General features: G+C 39.3%; 1 protein-coding gene across 7 annotated transcripts in view; it reads right to left on the bottom strand.

Annotated features, from left to right (window-relative positions):
• The window catches only part of BCAS3 (BCAS3 microtubule associated cell migration factor), a 435,283-nt gene that overhangs the window by 385,023 nt on the left and 27,152 nt on the right, over window positions 1-23,108 (bottom strand). For all 7 annotated transcript variants that reach the window (XM_080924182.1, XM_080924186.1, XM_080924185.1 and 4 more), the window contains exon 6: window positions 9,659-9,740. In XM_080924182.1, the coding sequence (XP_080780308.1) occupies window positions 9,659-9,740 (82 nt within the window). The remainder of the gene's footprint in view (window positions 1-9,658; window positions 9,741-23,108) is intronic.

The raw sequence follows: 23,108 nt of genomic DNA, 5'->3' as shown, positions 1-23,108 counted from the left end.
AAGAGCACAGGCAGACTAAGAAGTGGACAGAGCATCAGTGAGTCACAAAACATGACCAAAGTCACTTGTAGGTAAAGGGGAAAAAATGATTTAACATGCTCTGTGAAGAACACAATTAAAAGCACCATACTATGAGAAAATGCGTGCAGAAAACACAGCAGACATAGGACCAGTGGTCAAAATACACAGTAACTGAAATCTGGGAATTACTGTTTAGTTGCCTAGTTTGGTGTTCTGTTTCTTTTGGGTTTTATCTGGGTTTTGGAAGTAAATTTGCTGGAGACTACACACACACACAGTCTTGCACATACTAACCACACCTTCTACCACAAGGCTAAGACCCTAGAATCAACAACAAAAAACAAGCTATTTTAAAACAGGCAAAAGACCTGGAAAGTCCATGCCTTTGACCCCAGCACTTAGGAGACAGAGGGAGAGGAAGGTATAGGTTATCCAAGGCTACATAGCAAGACCTTCATAGCAAAGCTTCATGTCATTGTAGACTTGCCTACTCAATGGTAAGTAGCCTAGCACCGCTCCTCCAGGGACCAACACTGGCAGCAGCAGGTGGGCGGACATGCAGCAACAGCACTCTCACTATGGAAGACAGTGTGACAGTCCCTTCAAAACTAAACATGTCCTACCATACAATGACCTCAGCTTCCTAGATCCTTAGGTAGAAGTTATAAATGCCTACAGTGGTTTTATTTACTTCTAACAGGCATACTGAGCTAAACATGGATGAGACCAGCATGTCCTCCGTAGGTGAATGGATGGACCCTTGGTTGTGATGAAATATTATTCAGAACTGAAAGGAAAAATTGAGCTATCAAATATGAAGCAGGATTAACTTCATTTCACTCGATGAAAGAAACCATGAGGAATGCATAAATACTAAATGAGTCCTATAAGGTAACATTCAGGGAAAGATAAGACTATGAACTTGTAAACAGTAAAAAAAAAAAAAAAGGAAAATTAGTCAAGTACTTTAATTTTATTTAGAGATTTATTTTTACTTAAGGGTATGTGTTTACTGGTACAAATATACCCCACATGTGTGAGAAAAGAGCCTCAAAAATAGGGACCTGCATATCTTCATGATCCCAAATGCTCTCAAGGCTGGGACAGGAAAATCACCAGTTCAAGACGTGCTGAAGTACAACCAACCCGATTCTGAACTGGGCACTTACCTAAATTCACAAGGCCAGAAAGAACTAACATCATTGAGGAAAGAAACACTGCTGGTAAATTAACAAGATCTGTAACGTAATTTGTCAATATCTAATAAAACCAAGCATATACTTATACATCCCAGCAATCCCACTTGTAAATAAAGACCCATGAGAAATCAATACATACATCAAACAGCACTAAGAGCATTTTAACATAACCACTAAACTGGAAATAACAAAAATACCCTAGCAAGTACAGCATATCCAAGCAGTGGGACTCTAAAATGAAACTAAAATAGGTCTAGGGAGATGTCTCCATCAGTAAGAGTGTTTGCTTGTACAGGAAGGAGGATGAGAGTTTAAATCAGTCATGGCTGTGTCTGAAGGGAATACCAGCATCTTCAGGGTGGGGAGAACAGCCAAGACAAGTGAATTCTGGGAACTCACTAACTAACCAGTCAGCCTAAAAGAACATCCAGCTTTTGGTTCAGTGGGAAACCCTATCTTAAAGGATTTTCCCCACCAACATGTGTATACTCAGAGGTGCAACCAGAAGGCCAATGTGCAAGCACTCCACAGACACACATATTAAAATTAGTTTTTAAACTGTACAACACAAATGACTCTCAAAATCATGATATAATAATATACACCTTCGATCTCTTAACTTGAAAAGCTGAGGCTGGGGGTTTAAAGAGCAAGGGGGGAAGAAAAGGAGGCAGCAGAGGTGGAAGAGAGGAAAAGAAGAGGAAAAGAGAAATTACTCAGCTGCAGGTAACTCTTATCAGAATAGAAATGAGACTCCGGTGGAGTACCTGAAGCCAGCACACAGCACTACTAAACAAAAACAAGCAGAAACCCACTCAATGACCAAATAATGGTCCAAATAACAGACTGTGTGGGTATACCACAGTCTACCAGCTGATAAATAGTGGCAAATCCCCATATTCATATGATGCTGCTATGAAGCTCTTGTATATGTTCTTGAATGAACATATATTTTCATTCTTATATGAACATTATATTTCATTTCTTGGTTGTATACCTAGGGACAGAATTGGTAGGTTCATGTGGTGACTCTCTATATATAACATTTTAAGAAACTTCAAAATAGTTTTCAACATAACTACACTAATGATACATTCCCAAGGACCATGATTGAAGGTTCCAATTTTTCCACATCCTTCCCACATGTGTTTTATTCTGCTGTGTGTTGTAACTGTCCCAGGGCATTCCGGGTTGACAGTGGACTTTCTGCAGTTATGACAGGCCTGCATGTTCATGTAGTTGCAGTGACATAAACACATCTACTAGTTTGCTCACCAAACAGTGTTCCTCAAAATCATTAATTCTAAGGTAAATGAGTTTGATTTCATAAATTTTACTTATTGTATACAAGCTATAGCAAATGTTGAGTTTTAGGTTTTATGCCTAGGAACATGTCACAATAATCAAATACAGAACAACGAAATGTCCATGAACCAAGACCCAGCCTCAGTGAGAGAGAACATTTAACCCCTGACATTCATCTGTTTATTTGGGTTGCTATCATTAAATCCATGATAATTTATCAACCACTCATCACACCTGTTTTCCTAAACCTGGACTGAGATATCCAAGGTATACTTTGAGTTCATTTCAAGGCCACAAAAAAGCAGCCAAACATTTCTTCTAATAACTTATTAAAAACAAACAGAATCCACTGCTATATCTGTGACATTTAAATGCAACAATGGAAGACAATAGCTTTTCTATGTATTTCTCCCTGTGTCCAAATTTAACAGAGACACTGAAGGTATTTTACATCATCATAGTGAAAAATAAATACAGATTAAGCTATTTTTTAAAAAAAGACAAGAGTTCTCTACATGGAGGCCCAGCTGTCTTATGTACGATATATCTGGTGTCAAAGTAAAATCACACTAACAGGTAACTATGGAGTATTTAGAGCCTAAACACACCTGGACTTGATTTAAAAAAATATGTCCTGGCACTAAAAACAGACTGATGTGGATGTTGACACTGAGTTAAGTGAGACCTATGGGGAACGAGCACACGCAGTCTCCAATGTCACTAGAAAAGCAGCAGCAGGCACTAGACTTCACACAGGTCACTAAGTTAAAGTTCTCTTCTAGATCCCTCCTAGAAAGGGGCATTAACACAGAGTTTACACAGGTTATCAAAGCACATACCACACCCCACCAAAAACACGGTTGGCAGACATTGTCCTCAAGAATCCTGTCCTCTGAACAGGACTACGATGAGCAGAGCCCCCTAAAGCAGGGTCTTGGAAAACAGACCATCCTAAATGACCCCAACCAGCATGGTTTCCACGCTAAAAATGAGGTGTCAGAAACAAACACACACAACCAGTGGATGCAGAGGTAATTAGGGCAGAAAACATTAGGGAATCCCCAAATCTCAGAATTCGGCCATTTAAAAAGTCAATAAGCCTGTCCCTCTTCTTTGTAACATACTGCTGATAACTGTGAGCAAATGTCAGTTGGCATACTTTTGAAGATATCGTGTGTGTGTGTGTGTGTGTGTGTGTGTTTGCATGTATTCGTGTGTTTAACCACATTTGTTTAACCACAAGCATAAAAAAGTTACATAAAAAAATCACACCAACATTTTTGAGAATTTAGTCATAAATTCTGACTTCATACAGCTGAACAAATCAAATGATTCTCCTTTGAACATGACAAAAACCAGATTTAACTTGTAACTAATACAACTGTATATGAAAGTTTGTGAGAACAGAAAACTACAGTAAGAAAAAAGTTAAACACAATGAGTTGTATGAAAGATGAAATGTAACAGTTTTAAGAAACAATCAAATAATTTTACGTTTTGAAAGAGAACAGGGTTGACAATACTAAAAAAAAAAAAAAAAATCGTGCATAAGAGCCCTGATAACTGTGAGCAAATGTCAGTTGGCATACTTTTAGAGATACCGTGTGTGTGTGTGTGTGTGTGTGTCTGTGTGTGTCTGTGTGTGTCTGTGTGTGCATGCACTTGCATAGAGTTCTTGTGGAGCCCAGAAATGAGTACTGGATCTAGAATCACCTAGCAAACAGTCCTGGGGATATGCCAGTGAGGGGCTGCCTAGGTTAGCCTTAAAGCATATCTGCCAAGGAACACAGTGAGCAGGTTAATCGGGGTAGGAAGACCTGTTCCAAGTGCAGTTGACAATATCCTGTTAGCTGGGGTCCAGCTCAGAAAGGAAAAGGCTAGCTGAGCACTAACAGTGCTCTGCTTCTTGCAGGTGCAATATGCTGCCTGCTTCAAGCTCCTCCTTCCTTACTCTGGGAACAATAACCTTTTCTTAAAGTTTCGTTTTTGGGTATTTCATTAAACAGCAAGGAAAGTCACTTATTATTATAAGAAATAATGCCTCCAGGGCTGGAGAGCTGGCTCTGTGGTTAAGAGCACTGAATGTCCTTCCAGAGTTCATGAGTAAAATTCTCTAATGGGATCCTATGCCTTCTTCTGGTGTCTGAAGTGTTCAAATATACATAAAATAAGTAAGTAATTTTTTTAAAGAAAGAAAGAGTGTCTCCAATTCCTGATTTTCCTGCCTTCACCTCCCCAGTGCTGAGGAAAGTTATAAGCACCACTAACAGCTGCTTTTATTTCCAGACAGGGGCTCAACATATAGCTCACTCTGACTTCAACCTCTATAGCCAATACAACTAGCAACTCACCTGCCTCAGCCTCCAGAATGCTGGGATAACAAATGTTAATCATCAAGCTCAGATCGAAGAAATTATCATAGTTAAACATAATAACCACATAAAACTCTTATATGTTTCACAATTCATTTGATTATACAAGTGAGTATAAACTCACTACTTAGATTAATACAAAAACTTGACTTACTTAACATTAGGTTTCAAGACATATTTTCAAGGAGGATCAGCATCAAGTTTATTATTATTAATTATTTACTTTTATGTGAACCTTAAAGAGCCTTTTTAATCATTTTAAATTAGCATATAAGATCTTAAATCATTAAAGTTTTGTTTGTTTGGTTAGTTGGTTTTTAGGTTTTTCTGTGTAGCCCTTACTGTCCTGGAACTCACTGTGTAGACCACGTCTTCCAAGCGCTGAGATTAAATGTGAGCACCACTCACTACCACCCAGCCTCAATAAAACACTTTTCAAACAGACTGTGTTTTACCAGTTTCCTCCTTATTTCCCACCTACTTCAAATTTTTATTGATATAAAAAGGCCAATTGATTGGTTACCGCTTTTTACATTTCTTTGACAGATGATCTCATACACCCCAGGCTGGCATACAACATTCTAAATAACTGAAGATCTACAGTTCCTGGATGCTGGGATTACAAGAGTGTACACCATATCTGGTTTTGCAGGATCCAGGGCTCCACACATGCTGGACAAGCTCACCACCAACAGAAAGAACTATACTACAGTTTTGCTTTATGTGACTTATTTGATAAAAATTCTAGATTTAGATTCATTAAGAATGTACTGAGTGGCTGGGTAGATGGCTCAGGTAAGAACACTGGCTGCTTATCTAGAAGACCCAGGTTTAATCCCAGTACCAACAAGTTAGCTCAAAACTGTCTATAACTCCAGTTCCAGGGGATTCAACCCTTTCCCATAGACATGCATAAAGGCAAAACAACAATACACATAAAACAAATTATTAAAAACTATTAGTTTAAAAAATACATACTGATATCTAGGTAGATAGGCACCTCTTTAACCCCAGCACTCCAGAGTCAGAGGCAGGTGGATCTTGTAGTTTAAGGCCAACCTGGTCTACAGAATAAGTTCTAGGACAGCCAAGGGGACACAGAGAAACTATCTTGAAACAACAGAGAGAGAGAGAGAGAGAGAGAGAGAGAGAGAGAGAGAGAGAGAGAGAGAGAGAGAGAGAGAGAGAGAGAGAGAGAGAGAAGGGAAAAGGAAAGGGAAAGGGAAGGGATGAGAAGAGAGCAGAAAAGAGGCAAGGAGAGAAGAGTGAATTGGACCATTGGAGACAGAAGAAATGCTCAGTGACTAAAAGTGCTTGCTATTCCTTCAATGGACAGTTCCAAGCACCCACATCGATCAGACAGCTCACAGCTCCAAGAAATCTGACATCTTCTGGCATTTGTAGATACTTACACACATATAAATATACATATGCTTACACATAGATATAACACACATACACATAAACAATAAGTCATTTAAAGAATATACTGAATGCCTGATAGTGTCCAAAGAAACAGAGAACTGTACCAGAAAAAAGGAGTACCCACCTACTCCACCATTACACCACTATAGTGCTGACTGTACACACCACACCCCTACAGCACCACAGTAACAGCTACACCCTTACACCACCAGGCTGATCTCCTATGGGATAAAAGCCACATTCAACTTGTTCAGCTTTTTGTTTTTAACCAGAGGGCAGATTTTCAAAAAAAAAAAAAAAAATAGGCCTTAACTTCCAGGAGTACACCATATAAAAACATTCAACAAATATTATTAAGACTTCATAACAAGCACTCTGATGAGGCACTGCTGGTGAAATGACTCAATAGGCAACCATTTGCCACACAAAACAACCAGAGAACCTAGAACCTGTGGAAAGAGAGAGCCAACTCTGCCCTCCACATCCATGTTATGGCACATACATCACATGTGTGTGCACATACACACTCAATATGTTGTTTTTAAAAAATGAAAAGTCTACAAGTGAGCACTGAAGAGCAGCAAGCACTGTGAAACACACACATCACAGAGAGCAAGAGAGTTAGGAGGACATGAGTGTCCTAAAGGAGGAAAGTCACCAGGTATAGTGACTATACCTGTAGTTTCAGCACTTGTGAAGTTAAAGCAAGAAGAGGCAGCCTGGGCTACAGAGATGAAACTCTGATTAGCATCCTGAATCCAGTCCCAAAAGACAGAAAGTACAAAGTACAACCTTTGCCATTAACCTTCACTCACATATTAGGGCACACATACCCACACATCAAACACACACACACAAACAAAGAGAATAATAAGTCTAAAAATTAACTGGGTATGGCTGAGCACGCCTTTCATCCTATCATTCAGGAGGCAGAGGCAGACAGGTAAATTTCCTAGAGGACAGTCTGGTCTACATATCACGTTGTAGCCTGAGCTACAAAGTTAGAACTTGTAAGAAAATGATGCAGACTGGCTGACTGGATTTTAAAAGTCCATGAAAGCAGAAAGAAATTACATGGGGGGGGGGGGTCAGGGATTTAATTTAATGAAAAAATGTTTGCCTAAGAAGCACAAGGCTCTGAGTTTTCATTCTTAGCACTGGAAGAAAAGAAAAGAAAATTAAATTACAGAAACAGAGAGCAAACAAACTTTGCTGGGACTAAAAGTCCAGCATGGGCAATTTGGTGAGCCTCTGCCTCAAAATACAAGTAGGACAGGACAACCTGCGTACAGCTCAGCAGCCCAGTGCTTGCCTGAAATGCTTGAGACCCTGAATTTAATCACTAATACAAATATAGGATTTAAAAACTATAGAATAAAACTTAGGTGACAAAAACATGTTCTCCATTTGAAGGCAGTTCCCACAACTACAGGATTCACATCACTACACTGAAGGTGCCCCTAACAAAGCCCACATTCCTGACAGAGTAACAGGATACATAAAAGGAAAAGGAGGTCAAAATGGCTTCGGACTCTTCCACAGAACACAAAATTAATGCCTACAAAACTCTGAAATAATGTGATGATAACCAAGCAGTTGCTGGGCAGCCAAGCATTCAGAGAGAATAAAGACATTTCAGACAGTGGGTATGAGCTCTCCCTAACTTGTATTTTCATGAAGCTACAGAAGGACCACCCCCAAAATAAGGAGTAGAGCATGATGGGACAACCCCAAAGAGAACTGTTATTTTTTAATACAAATTTTATGAGTTCTGTCCCATGTATTACATTTAATAAAAACAAATATTAAAACTTAACCAAATACATTAAGATGGCATATAAAAAATTTTTGTCAGAACATTTATCCTGTAAAACTGTACTTTAAATCTAAAAGAGTCTATTAGTGGAAGAAATAATTTATTGACTAACAAAGCAATTTAAAGCTACTTTAAGACAAGTAAAAGTCAAGAAATGCTGATTAGTAACTTAATAAACAAAAAACTTTATAAATCAAATGAAAAGGGCAGAAATCTGCTTCTGTTAAATACGCATGAGAGAAAGAACAGTCTGTTATTGTTACAGTCCTTGTGGACAACCCTAAGTATTCCAAAACAGAGAGAGAGTCTGTTAAAACCTTCTGTGTCAAAACACTGCACAAAAATATAAACTCAACACAAGAGAAAAAAAAAAAAAAAAAACAAGAAAGTCTAGGGCAAGCAGGGAGGGGTGTGAGTCAGGGAGAGAAGAGGGAGCAGGGAGATGGGGTAGGGAGCTGTGCAGATGAAGGCTCTGAGGGGCACACAGCTCAACTGCAAGGGGTTGTCCTTCCCGATTCATTAAAGAAAATTTAATTACATTATCTCTAAAAATTACTTATGCACAATCAAGCTCTAAGTTTTAGTGAGCATTGCTCTCATCAATTTAGAGAATTACCAGCTACATGAAGTCTTAACGAGATACTTAATTTCAGAATAATCTTTCAGATAATAATAAAATTAAGATATTTTATATCTTTATTTTAGAGAAGCTTTAAAGTGTCCCGTGTGATTAATATAATTATTTGCTACACAGTAAAATGTATTTTAATGAACATAAAAAATAGGGAAAAATACTTTTTCTGATTTCATAATATGAAATACTCAGAAAACTAAATATGAACATACATTTGGACCTTTCTATATAAATATAGCACATGTAATGTTAAGTAATATTTGCAGGAAACATGGAAGGGGAATAGGTTCAAAGAACATTGTATATACAAATATGTCAAAAAGTTCCATTCTTTTCTACAATGACTATACACTAATATAAAATTTTAAAGACACAGTTGCCATAAAAGAGCTTCAAGGTTAAAAGCCCAGGACACCCTTCTGCCACAGCGAAGGCTCTGCCCCTTAGCAGAGACAACACTGAAAACCCAGCTCTCGGAGCCAGCAAGTCCAACTGAGAAGGGAAAAAGAGTGAGAGGGGAGACCTGGGGAATACCCACAGAAGAAAGGATGCCAGCAGCAGAACAAAGGCGGCCCAGAAGGATGCCCAGAAAGCCAAGAAAGAAGACGGCTTAGAGAAATAGCTAGCAGAGGCACGGGCCAAATCGAGATCAAAGAGAATGGAGATAAATCAAAACCACAACAGAAAGTGAATAGCCATATTGAAATGGTTAAGATTACCTATTTCCACTGCAACTGAAAGCACTAAGGGTTTGTCTTGGGGGAGGAGGGAGGCAGAATGGACCTTTGCAGCAAAGCAGACCTGGGTTATCACTCTTGCTGTCTGTAGTCCAAAACCAACAAAAGAGAACCCGTGTGACCTGCTTTTTCTTAAGGGCTACACTCACCCAACTGTGGAGCAGGCAAGATTCTAGCTGCTCGGACTGGGCCATGTCGAACAGAGAAGAGCTCTTGGGCTTCCCCGCTGATCTGCATAAGGGAAAGCAAAAAATATCTCAATGCTATTAGGCAAAAACAACATCTAAATTTTGTTCTGATTAGTCAGAAACACACACATATATACACCCACACAATACTTTAGAATCTTAGGCTAGTTGTGCACATCAAATACATCACTATCTTAAACTGTCATAAGCATTTTCAGGAAAACATTAGAATTCATTCTTGGTATGAATGTAAAACAAAGTCTGTTCTGTAAGCCTGTAATTTCTCTCCATTAACCCATGAGGAGTCTATGCAGTTCCTGTGCTCACTCTCCATGTTAGGGCCAGGAAGCGATTGAGATTGTTCTACAATATTCAAGTTGTCATTACAGTCAGTTATCTCTCCTGAATTGTTACTGAGTAAGTCGTTCAACATTCCTTTGCAATTATAAAACAAGGCTACTAAAAAACAAACAAGTAAAACAAAACAAAACAAAAAACAGAACCTCCCTGACTGCAATACTCTGTAAATAAGAGAATATTAAAGTTGTAAACCACTTTGGAAGACACCTCTTTTAACACAAAGATCAACCACTGTAGCATTGCCCATTCCCTTGGTAAGGTCAGATTCAATGCTTGGACATAAAGACAATATTCTGTTTCTCCAAGAGGCAAAGGGGGGTATGCTAGTATGCAACAAGGTTTAAAAAATGCCTTTCATACTAATATGGTCTCCAGCACACTGCAGTAACTACCCAACTGTTGGTGGAAATATACACAGTAGCATAAAAAACTGTACACATTACAAAACTGGTCCTAACTCACAAAATCTAATAGAGGTAGGAAGTATCTCATAGAAGATATACATTGTTGATGTTTGAATAGGCTTTCCTCAACAAGTGGCTTAGAATTCCAAGAATCTATCCATTATAAAAGGCTGGCCAACTTTAACGTAAATATGCATTCAGAGGAGCCTTTACATAGGGAAAGTACTCCCATCTTCAGCCTCCCTCCTATGTACCTTTAGAGATGTGAGCTGTAAGGGTTTCCCTTTCCTGTAAATATTCCCAAGGGGAGACCTAGCACAGACACTGCCAAACAGCATCCCCTCCCCAAAGCCACCACGTCAGCAGAGCAGGTCTGGGCTCCTGGACTCCACAGCCTTCGAGGCTTTCAGTTCAATACCAAAACCTATGAGCAAAGCACACGGTGGCTCTCAAGTCTCCATTTTATAATAATTGATAAGGAGTAAAATTGTTTAAGAAAAAACTGGAAGAAATTACTTTGTGAAATTTTCTATCCAATGCACCAATTATCCGTTTTTCTGAAATGTCTTTGGTTTCTAGACATACATATGTGAATGGGCTGAGAAATGGTATTGTCTACTTCTAGTATGGATGTGTTGTTAAATTCTGAGTCCCCACCTTGTGAAAATAAACAGAAAAGGGAAAAGTAGAAAATGTTGAGAAAGCAATTACATTTTGAAAATACAGTATCCACTCAATAAAAAATAATTAAGTCTACTTTCATATAATTAAAAAATTAATTAAAAAGTAAGGTAAAGCTTAAAGATGTATATATAATAACAGAGTAATGAAAACCCCACTTGTAAAATTTACACACATAACAAACTACAATGTGAACAAATCTCCTACTCTGCACCATTATTTCCACCCGCCTGAACTGCATTTAGTTTCTGGCTCTATCTAACAAAATTCTAATGTTAAAAAATATAATCTTATTTCCTGAACCTCTGTACTCCAATGTATTATTGTGTAAATATCTCTTGACATAATTACAATATAAGTTTTCCTCAATGAATGTAATACACTAGAGCAGAGGACATAGGAAAAAATCCAAATATATGAAGCATTACAGCAAAAGAACTTTCAAAATGAAGGAAACTCCTTATTGTAATCTGAACACATCTTTAAACATTCAGCAACAGGTGAGAACAAAAACCAGGAGGAGAAACTGAAGATGCACCACATTCACTGTCAGCCCGCGCACTGAGTTAGGAAGCGAGAATTCTCAGGCATAGCATAGAAAAGGGCCATGGAGGAGGCACCGTGTCATACACAGAGAGCTGGGAACATCCTAGACACCTAATTCTTTCTATCCTGCTGAAATCAGAAGCGTCACTCTAACTGCAGAATGTAAGTCACAAGTATCAGCCTCCAGGGAGAGAGTCCTCCAACCCTGAGAGCAGACAGCACTGGTATAGAGCGACAGGGATGCTTCCCAGCTGCCTCATGCCTTCATCCAGCACATTCATCAATACCAAAACAATTTTAACTCAGTCAAAACTACTTTTGGGTTTCCCAGAAAAAAGATCTTGGAAAATGGCAAAGAATCTCAACAATGAGGACCATGTAGACTGAAAAGCGAGTTGCAATTACTTCTAAACTGAGTAGTAAGGGGGCAAGACCAGAGAGTGGACCCAGAACTCCAGGCTAGAGAGGAGGGCACAGGGGAGACTGCTCTGCTCCCAGAGCTCCTCCTGGTCTCCTCCTTTGTTCCTGCTGGCATTTTAATTTCTGATGACAGACTTTTGTTGTTTAGGGCATAAACCGGACGTACCAGTTTGAAGGCACAATAAAGAGAACAAAGAATGATTTGTTCACACTGTAGGAAAAAAAAATCTTTTCCAACCATAGAAAATAGCTTTCGCATGGTGAAAATATGCAAATTACATACCAAACTAGAAGGGGGTAGGGGAATACAAGTTTAGAATCTCACAACTCAATCTAAGGGAAAGGAAATTACAGCTAGAAAGACAACGATCCACATACAGAATGATCTGGGAGACCTTTGAGAAACTTTCAGAGAATTCTAAAATCAAGTAAGAGTCACCCAGCCAGAAGGCCGACTCTGGAATCCTGGTGAGCCACCTGACAACAGAGCGGCTCACCCGGTGCAGGGCGGCAGGACACAGAACTGCAGACGCCTAAAGACTTGTTTGCAAACTTTCCTGACTGACAGCTTTCTACTTAAAATGTACATGTCGTTAGCTACACGTGTTCAGGTTAATGAATGCTCCATAAAGTATCTATGCTACTGACATACACCTCAAGAAAACTAGTTAGGCTGCTAGCAAATGCTACAAAGGGCAGAGGCAGGAGGACATTTTCAACCTGGAGGACAAGCTTGCCTACACAAGAAAGTCCACACCAGCTCGGGCTAAAATGTGACATTCTATCGCCACAAAAATTAATAAATAAACAACAAAAAGTTACAAGACTTCAGAAGGCTTGCCACATCCTTCCCCAGTCATAACAATCTTAACTTCTAAGCCTGGGGACAGTACAAGTTTAGAATGGTTTACACGTTTTAATTACTGAACACAGGATAACTGGGGTCATATACTATGCTCTTGTGGAACTTCTTCCACATTACTATGGCCATAAGTTAGTTCATGTTAATGCATGTAATTGCAGGTTTTTCTTTCTCTGGTGCTATAAGATTCCCATTGGATGAAAACGCTATGACTTTACATATCCCACCACTGACAGGCCTCTAATATATCTCTAGTCTGGACCCAGCAGAATTCCAGCTTCCTGGCTACTGCAGTAAGACAAGAGAAAGCAGGGCGTAATGGTATACACCTATATAACCCAGCACTTCAAATGCTCAAACCTTTGAAATTACAATTATAAGGCCAGCCTGGGCTGTAAAGCAAAATCTTGTCTCAAGACACAAAAAAAGAAAAGCAAACAAACAAAAATACAAAAACCAAATGCATCTGGGTTGATAAGCATTATTCTGATCTTACTCAGGAGACTAAGGCCCAGGGCTCTTGTTTCTTGATCACAGGTTCAAGCTCTGCCTACTGGATTATACAGATTGATGTCAAAATTGCAAGGCAACTTAGTGAGAACCTATCTCAAAAACAAAATTTTTAAAGAATAAAAGTGCAAGCTCAGTGTGGGAATGTTTATATAACACGAGGCCCTACATTCAAAATTTGATTCCACCAAACAACCTTACAAACAAGTCCAGAAAAATTATTTAAGAATTCACTAATTCTTTCAGTGGGCTACCTTCCAGGCCACCATGCAGTCATCTAATTTACAGTAAGTAGTCTATACTACTTTAACTGGGCTATCTTTACAATTCTATACAATACTAGATATCAAAAACTGACAGTAATATTTTTTTTTAGTTTTTAGAAATTAAACCCAGGACCATGTACACATCAGGAAGGAGTCTACCATGAGCCACATCTCTAGTCCTGTGACTCCTTGCTAAAAAGACAAGCAAATAAACTTTAGTTAAAAAGATAACTGAACCTGCTCTACAGAAAGTGATTTCAAGTCAGACACAGTGCCCACATCTGTAGTCCCAGCAACTGAGAGGCTGAAACAGGAGAATCTCTTACATATAAGATAAAAACCATCTTTGGCAACACAGGAAGAGTTGAGTACAAAAAGTAAACTACGTTTGGTATTTTTTAGCCTGCTGTTAACCCTTGAAGGGGAAGGGAGGATACTGGAGACTGATCCCAGATAGGAAAGCTAGTCCACTAACCTTGCCAGCCAACCACTGGACAGCACATCTACTTTCCAGCCCAAACACGTGTTATTACGAAGAGGATATTAATGTAGTTTGCGTTGAGTAGAGTGTATGCCTGCATCCCTAACTGCCTCCAGATCTTCTTCATGCTGTCCTCTGAACTACCTGTAACAAGTTCCCAATGTGTTCCTTAATTAAAGTTAAATAAGATCTAGGTCACCTGTACTATTTTAGAGTTGCGTCTAGTACACAGATTACAAAACTCTGACTATCTGCAGATGATGCCTGAGACTGTGTGTATGTAGCTCTTTGCAGAGACTTGTTACTATAGTTGCTCCTGTTTTCAAGATAATCAAGAGGCTGGAGAAACCTCTCAGGTATTAAACCACTTGTTGCTCTTGCAGTTCCATTCCCAGTACTCACATCATAGCTCTTGTAATATAGTATATAATGGCTTTTTCTGGCTTTTGTGAACATCAGCATGCATATACAAATACAGAGATACTTAAATAAAACTAAAAATGTACACTGCAGAGGCAGAAGCAGGAAGATCACTGAGTTCCAGGCCAGAAGGGCTACATAGTGAGACCCTGTCTCAATGTAAAACAAACAAAACATAAAAAGCAGAGCAGTAGACAAGGCTCAAGTTAAAATCACTGACTGCTCTCACCGAAGACCCAGGTTTGATTCCCCAACACTAACATGATTTCTCACAACTGTCCACAATCTCAGTCCCGGAGGATCCAATGTCCTCTCTGAGCACATGTTCATACAAGTGGTACAGAGACACACAACTAGCCAGGACACACAAATCAGTGGTGCTTTTAAAACATAATTAAGGGTAGGCAGATGCAGCTTTCATAGATTATCAAAATTGTTTTTCAACGTCCTCACATCAATTCACACTATAAGGGTTCTCTTTGTTTCACACTCTAGCCAGCCACTGATGTAAACTAATCTAATAAAGTAGTAAAATTAGAGATTTATGTAGCTCAGGGATAAAAAGCATGAAGTCAACCTGTGGACGTGACATTCGGCCCTAAACCAAATATAGAAGCTGACAGCATTTACTACAGTGCATTTCTGTGACGATTCTCAAGTGTAATGCTGAATGTGTCATGTGCAGAATAAGAATGAGACACAGAGACTCATCTCAGCACCTCTGAGGAAAAGAAATCCTTAACTTAGTTCTGAACACAGTAAGAGCCAATTACCTGCCACCCTGACATACAGGGATTGGTTTAGTGACACTGTGCTTGATAAAGAAACTGTAAACCTTGTATTTACCTTGTAACAAACTGTGGGACAGAAACCACAGACTACCCTCTCACTACAATGGAACTACATAAGAAATTAGTAACAGCAGGACATCTGGAAAATAACAAAACACTAGTGAGATTAAGCAACCAAATTATAAACAACACAAAGTTCAAAGAAGAAAGTTTCAAATTTTTTAAAAAATATTTTGTTTATGGTTTATTTTCTCTGTTTTTATTTGAGCCAGGGTCTAATGTAACCCACACTGTCCTCGAACTCCTGACCCTCTCAAGTGCTGGGATTATAAGCATGTGTCACCAAGCTGAGCTTTAAAGCATTTTTAACTAAATGAAAATGAAACCCAACTGAAGCTAGTGGTATGCTGTCAGAGCGAAATCCATACCACGAAGCAGAGTTGAAAAAAAGAGGCTCTAACTGTGAAACTTAAACCTATCTCTGAAATGAGGAAAGAACCAAATCAAAGCAAGTAGGCACAAGTAAACATCAATTAGAAATGAAATCAATAAAATTGAAAAAAGGAAATCAATGGGGAAAAAAATTCAATGAAACCAAAGGGGGGTTCTGAGAAAAGATCAATAAAATCCTGAAGACTCTAACCAATTTAAAAAACAGGCAAGCATGTCACTAAGACCCTAGCACTTGAGAGGCAGGTGGTGGAAGATGCAGAGCTCAGGGCCATCCAAGGATACAGAATGGCTTCTGGTATGGTGTCATATCATTATAGCTTTTTCTGACTCAGAAGCTGAGAAAGGAAGACTGACACAGTTAAACCAGATTGAAATACACAGTGAATTCAAGGCAAACTGGAACTAGTTTGTCTTCAAAAAATCACGCATTAAGTAAATCCTAACCTGAGTTGCTCTGATGGTATGGGGGAGGGGAAGGGATGGCTAGGCTGGACATGGACCTAAGCCCAGGACCTGCCTTCTCTGTTCCCCCACATGGGAACTACCGGTATAAAGAAAGTTTTTCTTGTGGATGCCTGGGATTTAACTCGGGGCCTCGTGTTTGCATGGAAAACACTGAGCTATCTCTCCAGCATTCAAAATATGAATTTGGATGTGAACAATGAAACTTGAAACAGAAAGAATTTCTCAGGTTATCTCAAGCACATTTTGCCTTTAAATCAAAAACTCTATTTGTCTCAGAGTGTTCTAGTGATGTGAACAGCTCTAACTCCACCTGGGGAGTTCTTGGACAGGGAACAGCTAACATATGTGTTCCTTAAACTTTTACTCTTACTGCCCAAATCACACCCATGGCCACTAACACTGTAGAGCACCTACAACACAGAGCAAGGTCAGCACTCTTAACAACTGGACTATGCTTATTAGATATATAAATTTGCTACATCAGAATAGCCTTGAAATAAGCAACCCGACATATATATAGCAGTGTGATGATCATAAGATTGTGTGGTTAAAGCATATAGAACATAATTAATACTAAATGAGAGTTAAGCCAAGGATCTGGGTTTTTGTGGGAATAAATCATAAATGACTACACTTATATATCTTAGTGTTTAACAGGTTGTAGCTTTAAGTCACTCGTCTTAAATCTTGTTGTGAATATCTTATACATGTGTCCAAAGACCAACCTAATTAATGGGCCTGTAGAAATGTTAAAATGTTATCACCTATGCTTTATAGCCCTGGTTATAAAGATCAATACCAGGTCAGGTGTGGTGCTACATGCCTCTAATCTCAGGGTAGACAAAGGCAGTTAGATCTGTCAGTTCCTGGTCAGAACCTAGTCTACATAGCAGGTTCCAGCCAATGTTGTTTCAAAGAACAAGACCACTGCCAGAGAGTTTATTCAGTGTTTAAAAGCATCGGCTATTCTTCCAGAGGACCTGGGTTCAAGTCTCATCACCTACATGGTGGCTCACAGCATTTTGTTAGCATCAGTCCAAGGGGGCCCAAAACCCTTTTCTTACCTCTGAAGGCACCAGGCACTCAGTGGTACACAGACTTACATGCAGAAAAAACAACCATACAAAATAAAAACATAAAAATTCCTTTAAGAAAGAAAGTAACCATTGGCTGTCCACTGGAACAGGTGCAGCACAATCTGTTTCTAGCTGGATTGTGGGCTGGTACAGAAACTCTACTTCCAGCCTGATTCCTGTGTAAACCTGAACTACTTGAAACTTAAAATTTAAATGTATATAGAATACATGAAAATGTATTGTAAACCCCAAAATTAATGTTTCCCTAATAGCAAGTGGGGAAAGGAGATGAAAAGCAAAAATTACAGAAGAAAAGAGTGCAAAGAAAATTTTATATTTCAGAACTTCAGCTCTGGGGCTGCAGAGATTAAGACCACTGGCTCTTCCAGAGGGCACAGGTCTCATAGAAACAAAGTCTCATATACTCCATATAAATACACAACTGTGTTATCAATTTAGAAACTGATAACAATCATACACTAATTGAATGGAATAAATTGCTTAAATGGAAAACTGCAATATTATAGTTTACCTTGAAAAGTAACAACTAAAGTTTTTTGCATTAAGGAGAAATGGATATATATCACTATGGGGTAAGGCAATGGTGGACATTATTATCATAGCTTCGTGACTCAGTAAAGAAGCCAAAATGGCCAGGCATGAGCTACCACATCCCTATAATGCCAGCTCTAGGGAGTCAGAGGCAGGCTGCCCAAGCATTCAGTGTAACAGAGGAAAGGAGATTTTAATTAGCTAGTAAGTAGCCAGAGATTCACAAAGCAAAAAAATAGTAGCTCACAGATAGTGCTTGGAATATCCTGTGCTTCCTTGATGCTATGTAGTCAGTCCTGTGTGTCCACAGCATCATCTGCATTCCAACACCATCTCAAAGCAGGTGTGGGCACATCTGTGCTGACCACAAATATCCTCTTTATTATTACTGCAACATTACACCTAACAACTATTAACATAGGCTTGGCATTGTACTAAGTACTAGAACACAGAAGTGACCTGTGGAACACAACGTAATGTGGCTGGGTCCAGACAGGGGTGGTGTATGTGTTTAATCCCAGCACTGGAGAGCAAACACAGATGAATTTCTAAGATTAAGACCAGCCTGGTCTACAGAATAAGTTCCATGACAGCCAGTGCTACAGAGAAACAAAATCTCAATAAATAAATAAATATATATATATGTGTGTGTGTGTATGTGTGTATATATATATATATATATATATACATATATATATGTATTCTGCACAGTTTTATAAAGGAGACAGAGGCATCTGCAAATTTCATATGTATTGGGAGGGGTGTGGTATCTTGCAACCGATCCTTCCATGGATCATAGGATTATACTTTCACTATAAAAATTAAGGGGGAAAAGGAGTAAGACTGCCCAAAACTTTCAACCTCAAGACACCAGCATCTCCTGTTGTTCTCAGCCAGGTATGTAAACATAACTGTGATACCCAGCGAGGGTCGCAAGGCTGGAGCAGTACCACAGCTGAATTCTATGCTGTCTCGGCATCACAATGAGAAGCTACCTTGAAAGTCAACCTCATAGCTTTTACTTGGGAGATTTTCTGTTCTAACCAGATGTGGCCAGTGCTCCATGTTACAGCTCTGCCTGGACAGTTTCGGAACCTTAGGAGGTTTGGTTGAGAAGTGTGTCTCTAAAGGTCAGGGGCAGTCCTGCAAATGCCTACGATTGAGGGCAAGAGGAGACGTTTGCCATTTTATTTTTGCTGCCCAACCACAAAAGATTTGGCTGATGCCAGAGTGTCAGTGTCTCCACAGCAGACTGTGTATGCCAACAAGGAAGAAAACACAAACCACAAAAACCACTTAAAATGTGTATTTGTGAGAACTTACATCTTAAAGAACAGATATTTGCTGACCACATGAAAAAGACAGCAAGCCAGTCGGTATTTTGGTCTTGACACTAACTACAAAACACAAAACTTGAAGCAAGAAGGGAGTGAGTCTCAGGAACAGTATGAAAACCACAGAACATAAATAATGAATGGAACTGTTAGTCATATTTTCATACTTCAAATTTTCACACACATTGAGAAAGCACTGAGGCAGCTCTGACCTTGTCTCTCCAGCCTTTTCAGAGAAGGAGAGCAGCATGTGGCCCTTGGCCAGGCACAGCTGACCCAGACCTCACAGCCCCAGCCATGACTTCAGCACACACCAATCTAAGTACCAGGCCTTTGAAGCTGCTCTAATGGTATCTTCCATTTGCAACTAACACTTCTGTAGTCAAAAGATCTTCCTTGGGGTAGATGTTAATGTGAAACCACTCAGACAGCCTGACATGTGCGCCAGGAGGCAGACTGGAAGGTGCTCAGAAGTCAATGTGACACCATTACAGAGGGTGTTAGCCTAAGCAGCTGTCATAAACACTTCCCCGTCACTCAGGCACACAAACTTGATTGCCTCTAATTCATTCCTTTTAATTTAGCATGAATGGGATGAACTTAAAATACACACCGAGCCGAAGACAACAGACAAGGAAGATTCCATACTGCATACTTTTAAATTGTATTTTAAAACTGCAAAGCTAATCTATGCTCAGGACCCATGGGGGAGGGAACTACATGAGAAAGAAAAGAATTCCTTAAAATTTCATCTAATGAATTTCACTTACTTGTCTGTGTGCATGCATGCACAATCACACATACACAACAAAAAAGTCAAAACTATAAACATAAGGTTTGTGTAGCTTGTGGTATTATTTGTTAGTATATATATTTTATTGGATATTTTCTGTATTTACATTTCAAATGTTATCTCCTTTCCCCTCATTCCCATCCCCCCTCCCCAGCTTGTGGTATTATAAACTATATTTATAATTACAATTTATAATTATAATTATAATATATTACATTATATGACATAAACAGACTGTGATACTCCAAATAGCAAATTCTATAAACTATCCGTCCATGAAAGAAGACACAGAGGAAGCTTGCATGCATATTACAATATAACAGAAACCAATCTGAAATGGTCACTCCAAGTATGGCAAAAGACATTTGCCAAATACAGTATCAAGTAACAATAAGATTGATGGCTTCTATTCAAGGTGTGGGAACATGAGTGAACAATGCTCAGTGAAACATGTCACTGCACACTTATCAAAGCCCCACATAAAGCACTGAAATGAACCCTGGCTGTGGGTGGCAATAACCCGTGAACTCAGGTTCAGAGACTCCAGCTGCATCGCTCTGCATAGACTGTGGGTAAACAATAGTCTTGTATATGCATGGGACATACAGCAACTCCATCCTTCTCAATTCGACTTTCTCAGGAAGTATTTACTTATGCATGCCTGTTACTCCCAACACCGATAGGCAGAAACAGGTAGATGTGGAGATCTCCCTGGCCAGACAGTAGAACTAAAACAGCAGCCTCTGGTTCAAGAGACCATGTCTCAAAACAACTGAAAAAAAAACATGCCTTTTTTTCTCCTCAGGCCTCTGCATGCACTCCCAAGGAAACACACACACTCATGCACATTCCAGAACATGCACCACACATCCACATACAAATAAACAAAAATCAATTATGCACACATATTCTTAGCAAAAAAGGGGGGGCTCTCATTCAAGAAAGATACCAACTTAGGATAAACTTCAATTATGAAGTATCAGCCAGCCTACATCAAATTAGTGATATCTGCATAATGCTATTAGAACACACAGGTGAGCTTGTCTAAAAGACTGTTAAGAGTCATACTACAGGAAAAAGAAGGAATGAGAACAAGAAAATGTCTGAAGATGCCAAAAAAATAACATTCATTACTTTGTGTGCTTATCAATAAAATAAACTAATAAAAACTTTAAGAATATATTATAGAGCCAGGCACAGTGACACACGCCTATGACCCCAGCTCTTGGGAGGCTATGCAGGATAACTGCCAAAAAGTGTGAGACCAGAAAGAAAAATATAAAAAAAACTATTTCAGTTCAATCATCTGGGCAGATTCAACATGCTCCTTCATCTACGCTTTGATTCTATCTGACACCCAAGCAGACCTGCCCATCACTTCTTCCTGTCGGGAAAGTATCAGACTAACAGAATATGCCCTGTGCTCACCAACACCATCGGCGTCCTGAACCGACTCCAAACCTCTGCTTACCAATGCACTCAAATCACCGACTTAATATTATTCCCAAATGAAACCTATAAAAACATTTCCTAGCTAACAATCTCAACATGGCAAGGTCTATTGGCATATAGCTTCTAATAAATAATGGACTAATTGCTTTTTACCTCAAATATGCCCTCACGTGTTTGCTCTGAAGTTTTTGGTATGTAAAGCGTCACTTAAAGCTTCAGGGCAACTGGTCCTGCTTTCTGTAGATCGATGTGGCAGTGACACCTAGTGTCCAAGATCCAAAGCACATGCAAACAGACCCAGGGACAGTGAAACATGCCTATAACCCCACCTCTTGGAAGGCTCTACAGGACTAATAAAAGTTTGAGACCAGTATGGGTTAGAGGGAAACTCTGGCTCAAAAAAGAAAAAAAAAATGTTCAGTAACATTTGAGGCCTAGAGAGTGCCACAAATAACTTCCAGCACCTTTCAAGTATCATAAAAAATACTATCTCTGACTTAATTAAAACAGTAGAAATTTGTAAATGTTAATAAACCTAAGTAGCCATTTAAGCAGAGCAAAATGTGTAGGAAAAAAAAAATCCAGAGTTTTACAAAGGTATTTTGGGAGGTTTTTTGGTGTGTGCGGTACTGGAAATTCAGATGGTCTTGCATATACACAGCCAGTGCTCAACTACTGAGCAATATCCTCCGATACTTTTGTAGCTTTTGTTTTGGAACAGCATCTTGCTAAAATTGCCAGGCTGGTCTTAAACTTCCAAAGCAGCTGTGGAAAACACACACTAGCAAACCCAGAAGGTTCTATTTTTTAATGATTTATTTATCTTTATTTTATGTGCACTGGTGTTTTGCCTGAATTTACATCTGTGTGAGGATATCAGCTCCACTATAACCGCAGTTATAGAGAGTTGTGAGCTGCCATATGGATGCTAGGAATTGAACCCCAGTCCTCTGGAAAAGCAGCCAGTGGTCTTAACCACTGAGCTATCTGTCTATCCCCTTGTTATCTCTGCTGGTTTTGTTTGTATTATATCAGACTAAACAACCTAACTGAAGTTGGCCTCAAAATCACAATCCTCTGCCATACCACCTCTGCTGTGCATACCACACTTGAAGTCCTACTTGGGTCTTTGACATAGGTGAAAAGAAAAATATTTGGAGATCTCTCAAACTCTGAACCTTCCAGTTCTTGCTTCCTAAGTAGCTGGGATTACAGGCACTCAAATTTTATTTTTTCAAAAGTGATGCCATGCCAGAGACTAAAGAGATGGCCCAAAATGGACAAGAGCACTGCCTCTACAAGCATGAAGACCTAGGTCCCAATCCCCAGTACTCACATAGGTATGCTATGTGGGACTGTTACCATAGTGTGGGAAGCCACTGTATTCGCCATTACAAGATGGCGCCCAGCCCGAAGGGAGAGTGGCCAGTTTTGAGATAAACAACCTAAGTGCGCATGCACACCTGCCTGTTTTTGCTGAATCATGGTGACTCTGAGTATGCTAATTAGGGCGCACAGAATGCACCAATCAGGTGGCGGCACAGT

The sequence above is a fragment of the Micromys minutus genome (genome assembly GCF_963924665.1).
Source record: "Micromys minutus genome assembly, chromosome: 10".
NCBI classification, from domain to species: domain Eukaryota; kingdom Metazoa; phylum Chordata; class Mammalia; order Rodentia; family Muridae; genus Micromys; species Micromys minutus.
Note: the sequence above shows the minus strand (reverse complement) of the source record. Positions and strands in the feature narration are given on the sequence as shown.